At 31.7% G+C, this 9,990-nt stretch overlaps 1 protein-coding gene across 1 annotated transcript in view; it reads left to right on the forward strand.

The window, feature by feature from the left end:
* Window positions 1-9,772, forward strand: part of Slc6a15 (solute carrier family 6 member 15) — a 49,654-nt gene extending 39,882 nt beyond the window's left edge. The window contains exons 9-12 of the mRNA XM_027928845.2: window positions 1,122-1,314; window positions 3,672-3,831; window positions 8,112-8,274; window positions 9,392-9,772. Coding sequence (XP_027784646.1) covers window positions 1,122-1,314; window positions 3,672-3,831; window positions 8,112-8,274; window positions 9,392-9,772 — 897 coding nt within the window. The remainder of the gene's footprint in view (window positions 1-1,121; window positions 1,315-3,671; window positions 3,832-8,111; window positions 8,275-9,391) is intronic.
* Window positions 9,773-9,990: the final 218 nt, after the last annotated feature.

Consider the following 9,990-nt stretch of genomic DNA (forward strand, 5'->3'; position numbering starts at 1 on the left):
TGTTTGAGATTATAGATGAAGCCCCCTTTGACATAATAACCTTGGATTTAATAAGGAAACATAATTCCTAATTTGCTTTTGCAAGTTTCTAAAAAAATTGTGATCTATCTGTTGTATTCATAAAATAACACAATCAACTAAAAGTTTGGCTAGAGGTTTAGTTTCTTAAAAGTAAGTTGTTATTTTAGAATTCAATATTTGTGATGTTTATCAGAAATAAACTCATGTTAATATTTGCTAGTAATTTCATTTCATTCTGCTGGACCAACTTTTTTTTAATATTTGGTAATGAGATGAGACTATCAGAAGTAGAAAAGGGTAAATGCAGTGGATTTATCTTTTAAGATTGAAAATTGGCTTTTTATTTTCCAGTTATTCTGTTCATATTCTTTTATTTTACATTCACACTTTTTTAAGTTAAAACAGTTTAGTATTCATAGTCTATTTTTGCTTTATACCAGTTGGTAAAGCTACTAATTGATCAATACTAAGCTTTTGTCCAGAAATAGGTACATATGTACTTGTATTTATGTTTCTATGATAGTAAATCACTACGCATATTCATACATTTTAACCTAGTAAACACCGAGTTTTCAATTCTGTAAGTATTTCAATGAAATTGATATAGGTGTGTTGAAAATTTTGAAAGTAATAATATAGAGCTTATATATATTATACAATATGTTAATATTATAACTATATCCTTATTATATAATATTACATATTATATACTATACTAATTCTATATTTTATAATTACATAGGATATATATTTTTTTAGTTTTTATAGGTATTCCATATCTGAGACAATGGGACGTAATGGGTTAACAGAAACAAAATTACTATATATTATTTAATATAATATATCATTCCAGGATCCTTGTAAAATCTTTAGACTATATCACAGTGTAATTGCATACACTGTTTAGCAATTCTGCTAAATTAGAGTTTCATTATTTGGGTTACTTGATCTAATTAAATCTGAGAAGGAGAGCATGATCTAACAAGTTAAATTATGTCAGCTTATTCCTAGTAGCCCCTGGCCATTATTTAGAGATTTCCCTTCTCTTTCCAAGGTGATATTGCTCTGTATTAACATTGAATTTTTTCTGTATTTTTCAGGCAGTCCAGGGTACTGGTTTAGCTTTTATCGCCTTCACAGAAGCCATGACACATTTCCCTGCATCTCCCTTCTGGTCAGTGATGTTTTTCCTCATGCTGATAAATTTAGGGCTTGGCAGCATGTTTGGGACCATTGAAGGGATCATCACACCCATTGTGGATACTTTCAAAGTGAGGAAGGAAATTCTTACTGGTGAGTTTTTATGCATTTGACTTTTCATTAAACTGATAGAGGTCATTTTATTCTTGGTGAGAGATTTAGAGATGTGAACAGGAAAGTGTTAGGCTTTGGATTTTATTAATATCCACTGACATTTAAAAATTTTAATATATACTTACATACTATATAAAGAATATGTTTAGTATAGGTTATATTTAATTCTTCATTGATAAATATTTATATTTTTATTTATTAATAGTAATGCCATTAACATGAATTACTGAGACTAGAACAAAGTCATGGAAGGTCCATGGATTATTTTGTATATAAGTCAAATAATTATAACTAGAATAATTCAGATTGAATAATCCTCAACCAAAAATGCTTATCATTTGAAAATGATAAGCCCAAATCCAGTACTTATATGTAACAATTGTAATTTACTAGCAATTAATGTCTCTAGGTAGAAAATAAAACAATTTATCAATATGGTTATAAATATGACCATGTTTAATATTAATATGATTACTAAAGTACCAGTTCTGTACTTTGTTATCCTTGTATTTGAGGAACATAAAGAATATAAAAGAAATAACAGGACAGATACAAATATACAAAATATCCTTTTCTCCAAACACAACAGTGCTATCATTGAGATTAAATAAATCTTATTATCATTTTAATGTACTGATAGATTAATGAAGATGTTATAATAGTCCAGAAGAAGCTAGAACTTTAGAGAAAAAGATGGCAGTTGAATTGGAAAGGGAATGCACCTTCTTAGCCATTGGAGGTTAGCTTTAGTTAACATATAAATGAAGATAAAGGGACCATTAAGGAACAGTACTGGCAAGGGATGTAGAATAAAATTGTAAAAAGATACACAGGTGATTTTTGAATGCTGGGTAGTGGTGCACAAATTTCCCAAGGCCACCATTTTTTTGCTTTGAACAATTTAGTAATAATGTATGTGTAAATAACTCTGATATATACCTTTATCACTTGCTGCTTTAAGAATGTGTGCACATGTGTATGTGTATGTGTGAGCAAAGCAATTTAATTTCAGCAGTTTGTTAAACATTTATAAGTCCTGCACTTAACTGAACAAAAATGATAAACTTCTTTTTTTTTTTAAACTTCTTTGTTTTCTCTCAGAAAGCCATTTCTACTTCTGAATATCAATTCCATGCCTGATATCGGTTAAAAAAGTTTCTTTACAGCTTTGTCTTTGCCACCTTCTCACAAACCATTCCTTCTTATAGTTGGGAGCATGTAAAATGTAGAAAAAACTAACATGTAGGGGGGAAAACACAAGGGACAGTGGGAATTCAGGGGATTCCCACTGGAAGACTCATTTGGAAAGAGCAAAGGGAAATGCACTCTTTTCCCCATTTCCTATCTGTTGGGGTCATATTTATACTTCAAGCTATATTTACTCTGAACTGTTACCTTATTATCTTTGTTAGGTAAGTTTTTTCTTCTTTAGTATAGTATGACTCAGATAACTCAGATAAGGGAATCAGTGATTAACTTTTCCTTTACATCTCCACCAACACCAAGACCACCACCACCACCACCACCACCAACAACAACAACAACAAAAAAAAAAAAAAAAAAAGAAAGAAAAGAAAAGGAGAAAGAGAATAGAGTCTAACAAGAATTTGGGAATATTGCATGGTTCCCAAAAGCCTCTCAAAGTTTTTACATTAAGTGTAACTGTTTAGAAGTTTATGTATCTGTTTGTTAAATATTACTGTGAAAGCTCCATTTAGATGTTTTTTTCTTAGTTATTATTTGGGTAATCAGATTGCTCAACCCTGTCATCATTAGTTTCCAAATTAACCTGTTCAGACAAGATAAAGATATAAATGTAAGTTGGTGGTGAGGCAAGTTCTGGTTAGATTTTTCCAGTTACGTTTTAAAGGGAACTATATTTCAATCCAGTATAAAATACCTGGGTTTTTAAATCTTAAGCCACATTAGACTCCTTATGAGTTTAAAACTATAGAACTTTAGTAAATATAAGCAGACCTATGAGGGCATGCTACCTTAAAGGTCACTTTGATATTAGTAATAGAATTAGAATAGGGAAATTTATTCTTTTTAAATTTTCTCTCACTTTTGCCTTATATATTGTTTGTGTTTGGTAATGAGTTTCCTCAGACATGGGGAGATGAGTAATTTTTTATAGTGAATTAATATTACTGCTCAGATTAATCCCAAGTAGCCTAACTCCAAATCTGTCATATCCCATAGTATCAGGAAAGGTATTACCTATAACAAATTGTGGAGGTTGAAAATTATTCTTTAAATCTAATAATAATGAAGCTTAAAAGATTTGTCTTTGATTGGGGGCTCATTTCTTTTTCCCATTTATCCATTTCCTCCAGTTATCTGTTGTCTTCTGGCATTTAGTATTGGCCTAATATTTGTGCAACGCTCTGGAAATTACTTTGTTACAATGTTTGATGATTATTCTGCTACATTGCCTCTGCTAATTGTAGTCATACTGGAGAATATTGCCGTAAGCTTCGTTTATGGCATTGATAAGTAAGTATGTTTGTTTTTATGGTTTCATTTTTCATCTCTAGTTTGAAAACACCAATTATCAATACATAATTCATTTAGAAGGGTATAGAAATGAATAGAGGGAAAATTCTTTACAAAGTCAAATCTTTTACAGGCTTTTGTTCATTCAACAATTTTAGTAATATTTATTCCTCTCTTAGGTGAGTATTTAGAATTGTGTAGATATAATATAATGTAGAAGTCTGGAGCTTTGATTTAATTTTGATTATCAGATTAAATCCCAAGAGCTAGGGAATGTTGTCATTGTTCCAAGACAAAGTTCTTTTGAGTTACTCTGTTATCCACATTTCATAGATGAAGAAAACCAGGTTTACAGACCTAGTGACTTGGTCATCGTATTCCTGGACAGTGGCCAATCTGGGTTGCAAAGCCATTTCTGTTTAATCTAGAGCCTATCTCCCAATTATTGTGCAAAACTATATTATGGGAGGACTGTTTGTGTCCTAATTCTGTATTTAGGAGGATGATTTTGGTAAATGATATATCATGTTCTGTGTTATATATGTAAAATTTGTTGTACCCAAACATCACATTCATATGGAGACATTACTTGAATTCACTTTATATCTAAACCTCTGAACTATGTAAAACATATATATATATATATATATATAATTGATGTGAAATGAAGCATCAGATTAATCTCAGAAGACACATTCTCTTTTTTAATTTTTTTTTAGTTGTAGATGGATGCAATACCATTATTTTATTTATTTTTATGTGGTGCAGGGGATCAAACCCAGTGCCTCACACATGCTAGGCAAGCGCTCTACCACTGAGCCACAACCCTGGTCCCAGACACATTTTATGCTTTTGTCCAATATATTTTAAACTCATTGCCTCTAATTAACATAAATGAACTGAAGGGGAAAATCTTCAGATTATCAAAGCCTGTGTAAAGTAGGAAGGAATGTATATTAAGTGAATACCAGAATCTTCTTAACTTACATTAAGAACATCAAACTGATATCAAATGAGTTGCGACAAAGCTTAAAGAACATTTTTTTTCAATTGTCAAAAGCTCCAGGCCAGGAAGGACAGGAAGCCTACATTTAATGATTACATACTTATATAGCAATAGCAATGATAGAGCTGTGTGACATTCATTGACCTTTACACCTTATAAAAATACTGTATGGATGGCAAATAAGCATATCAAAAAAGATGTTTCATATTATATGTCATCAGAGAAATGCAAATCAAAGCAATATTGAGATACCACTGACAAAACAAAATGCTGATGAGGATATGGAATAACAGAAACTTTTGTTCATTGCTGGTGGGAATGCAAAATAATGTAGTTATGTAGAAGGCATTTTGGCAGTTTGTAACAAACCTGAAAGTACTGTTATTATAAGGTCAGGATCTCTACATCTTCAAAGGTCATATTTTGTCTTAAGAGCAGTATAAAATTCTTACTTTCCCTTCCCTTATGATTCTGGAGCAATTTTATATTTTTCTTGTTCACCTTCAACAATTCTATGAGCTCAGTTCTGCTCAATTTCCTCTGCCACTATTACCTATATTTCTACAGACAGGATTGAGAGAAAGTAGGCAATCAAAACCTCAATGTCTGAGACAGCCAATAATTCAAATGCATAAAAAGAAAATGTTGTAGCATTGCAATTTAATGATCAGGAAAAAAATATGAAGAAAATGAAAATGAATAGGAGAATGACCTGGAGCCAAAAATTATGACAAGAGTTTTTTTTTTTAATTTAAAAAATTCATCCACAGGATTTGGGAGGTATTAAATCAGTGGGAGAGACACAGAGTCCCCAGTCATTGGCAGCTCTTCTCTGCTGAGTGTTTCCTGCTAAACTGAAGACATGCCTAAGCTTGGAGAAATGTCATAGGCTCCTTGCTCTAATTTTAAGAATTGCAAAGGGATAAAATGCAATAAAATCATCAATGCTGGAGCAAAACCTCTCGAAACTAACAAACTAAAGTTCCCTTTCAAGACCAAACGCTGCACTTCGGAGAATGTGATGGAATCAAAATCCTCATTTAATAGAGTGATGTAAAAAAGAAAGAGAAGATAAACATGAGGTGGAGAGCAGAGGCAGTAGATTTGAGGCATTGTAAAGCAATCTTTGATGACTTTGCAGAAAAGGAGGAAATATACTCATCTCTCTTTGCAAAAAATTCAAGAAAATTTATTTCATTCAAAGGTGGTTGAGTCTTAAGAACAATTATTTTAAGGAAAAAAAAAAAAGGAAAGGAGTATAATGATTATCCCTGCAGATAACAAAAGGCACACAGGAAAACTAATTAAAAACCAGTGCTATTTCAAAGCAAACTAAAATAATTTTTCAAAGTTATTAGATACTATGAAAGGATAGCATAATATCAGAATTATTTAAAATTAAAAAAAAAATGATAGCAAAAAGAAAGATTTGAAACAGAGAGGTGGAACTTAGGAAATAATTGTGAATAAAATAAAAACACTTTAGAAATGTTCACCAAATTAAAAGGAACATAAAACTGTAAGCATAATGTTAATTCTGTGAGAATTAGGTGATAGCAAAGAGGAATATATGTTTTAATATTTTTAGTTGTAGATAGATACAATGATTTTATTTTATTTATTTTACTTTTTTTGGTGCTGAGGATCAAACCCAGTGCCTCACACATGCCAGGCAAGTTATAATCCCAATCCAAGAGGAATATATTTTTAAATAAAGGAGAAATAATGAAGTGTCAGGTGGTAGCACATGGCTGTAATCCCAGCTACTTGGGAAGCTAAGGAAGGAGGAGTCCAAGTTTAAGACCAGCCTGAGCTATTTAGAGACATCCTTTCTTAAAATAAAAAGATAAAGGGATAAGAATGTAGTTCACTGGTTGAGCTTTTCTAGGTTCAATCCCCAGTACTTCCCAAAACCAAAAAACAAACAAAAAAAAAAAAGAGAGAGAGAGAGAAAGAAAGGAACATAAAAAAGAAGGAAAAATTTAAAAAACAAATAGAATCATAGTTAAAAGGAAAGCTAACTCAAAATATATACACATACACATAAAAATCATTTGCCAGACCAAATATAAAAATATAATTCAAGAAAATTATCTGAAGTAAGTGACAATTTGAATGTTGTTGAGTGTTTTTCAGCACACAGAAAAATAGGCATAATGGCCAGCACCAGGCCCCAATCTAGATTATTCCAGAGAAAGAAAGAAAAAGGATCATTCATGCCAAAACAAAACAAAACAAAAAAAAAAATAAAACAGCAAAATCATTTCTCAGGGAAACATCTGACTTTCTGGAACAATATGATGTTGTTTGAATCATCTATGATATTAAAGGAAAGAGCAATCTATTTTTAATTAGCCAAACTGATATTCTAGTATAGTGACCACATATAATTATGAACATTCATTGTTATTATGATCCCTGTAAAGAATTTACCAAGAACTAGTTTTAGACATCCAGAATGTCTATAGAAAATTCACTATTAGCTGTATAAAGAGAAACAGAGTACTATATAGTGGCTCTGTGCTCTGTGCCATGACAGCCTTGCCATCAAACACTGTGGATAAATTTTATTTTAGGTAACCTATACCTCAGTAACTTGACTTAAAAAATTCCAAACAAACAAACAAGCAACAACAACAAAACACCATGTCTACTCTAGGTCTAACTATATTTTAGAAGAAATGGGGAGTCAGATGTACTTGTGAACCACACTGTGGGGAGACTGGTAGACTTTGGGGCAAAGAACACAGTTGACTTATCAGAAAATGGCAAGAAACAAAAAGAGAGAAGAAACTTAGAATTAAACATGGACTTGAGAGATACATCAGCTAGATACAATGTGGAACTTCTTTCAATTCAAGCAGACTGTGAAAAGGATTTTATTTTATTTTTTTTTAATAAGGAAAATGTGAACACCAATGAGGGATATCTGATAATAGCAAGGAGTTATTACTATGTGAAAATAATATAAGGATTTTTTCATGTATTGAGCACATGTTGTGCTCATAAAATAGAAAGTTTTCTATAGGAGGAGTCTTTTCAATAACTTGCTTAAGAGGGTTTTCACTGAATGAAAATTGAAGTACTTAACTGATTTAATTTTACTTTATAAATATTCTTAATTTATAAGTCATCTTCTAATATGAATTTTTGACTTATTGTAAATGTCACAAGGCATTCACAGTTAAATCTCTGTCAAACATTGATATAGTGCACATTTTCTGGTATAACTATGTTAACTTGAGGAATAATTAAATTCTTTCTTTTTATTCAGGTTTATAGAAGATCTAAAAGATATGCTGGGCTTTGCCCCCAGCAGATATTACTACTATATGTGGAAATATATTTCTCCTCTAATGTTATTGTCATTACTAATAGCTAGCATCGTGAACATGGGGTTAAGTCCTCCTGGCTATAATGCATGGATTGAAGATAAGGTAAAACACAAAATAAAGAAGTTTTGTTTTAAGAAAAAGTATATAAAAAGCCACCTTAGAGATTTTCATCTTTTGTTTTCTTCATAGTATTTTTTGATGTTTAATGGTGTTACTTTTTTTTTTTGTTCAGGGATCTCAAGATTTATGTTAGGTGCCCTGAACATCTGAGGTTGTTTTTAAGACATTGTGAATTTTTTTTTAGCACATGGGAATCACTAACTTGTCCTTGATGAAGCAAATGCTTTCATGTGAACATTGATGAACTAATAATGATAGGCTTTAACTCCAGAAAACATGTTAATCTGGAAATATTTTTTCTATATAGTTTTATTAAATTATATTTCAGATATTATACAACAATGAAAATACACATTAGCTTGGTAAACATAATCTAAATAACTAAATTTTAAAGTGTTGTTGTAACTGATTTCTATCAGTATTGACTATCTCTATATTTGTTTTCAAGGTGATTAAGTACATATTGATATAATTATGAGATATATATTAACTGTTATAAAATCAGAGTGCTTATTTTTCCAAGATAACTCTGTCCTTATACTATGTATGGTCAATAATTATATAATAATAACCACATCACAACTGAGATATGATCAAGCCTGCTATTGTTACTAAAACCTTTGGCACCAGATGTGCTTGAAATTTTAGATTTTCAGATTTTAGAAAGATAACTTGGTACATGCAACAGGTTATCTATTACTAACTAATCTAAAACTTAATGACTGAAAACTATGGTAATTTATTGGTTCTTACACTTCTGTGGGTGAGCCGGAATTTTTTTTTTTTTTTAATCTTTTGTCGGCTAACTCACACAGTTGTGTTCAGGTTGAAGAGCCAGCTCTCTTAGTGGTCTTTCTTTCTTGCCTTTCTCGAAGCATCATGAGCTCAGGATAGCACTCTAAGAAATAGAAGCAAAAATTGGAAGCCTTTTAGGGTCTAGTCTTGGAAGTTTTTGAATGTCACTCCCACACTTTTCTAGCACAAAAGCAAGTCACAAACCTAGCCTAGATTTCTTTGCTTACAAACTTGAGACAAATATATTTTTTTGATGTATGTACATATTAGAATATTAAGAATTTTTTTCTTTTTACTTTCACAGGCATCTGAAGAATTTCTGAATTATCCAACTTGGGGTATGATTGTCTGTATCTCTCTAATGGTCCTGGCAATACTTCCCGTCCCAGTAGTCTTCATTGTTCGACGCTGCAACCTCATAGATGATAGTTCTGGTAACTTAGCATCTGTGACCTATAAGAGAGGAAGGGTTCTGAAAGAGCCTGTAAACTTAGAGGGAGATGATGCAAGCCTCATTCATGGAAAGATATCAAGTGAAATGTCATCTCCCAATTTTGGTAAAAATATTTATCGAAAACAGAGTGGATCACCAACTCTGGATACAGCTCCCAATGGACGTTATGGAATAGGTTATTTGATGGCAGATATGCCAGATATGCCAGATATGCCAGAATCTGACTTGTAGCTGGATGGAATCAGCAGGCTGTACTTGGTTCATTTATCAATGAACAAATTGGCTCTACTAAGAGAAGCATTAGGCTTCACTTATCAGAGGGCGCTCTCAGGTGTTCCAGGGCTGTGATCTTTAATCCTAACAGTATGCGTCAGTTCAGCTAGAGCATTCCTTTGGATTCCTTGGTTTACATTTGTGCAGAAAGGATTACAGACAAAGCTTACAATGAC

This window comes from Marmota flaviventris, chromosome 3, assembly GCF_047511675.1.
Source record: "Marmota flaviventris isolate mMarFla1 chromosome 3, mMarFla1.hap1, whole genome shotgun sequence".
NCBI classification, from domain to species: domain Eukaryota; kingdom Metazoa; phylum Chordata; class Mammalia; order Rodentia; family Sciuridae; genus Marmota; species Marmota flaviventris.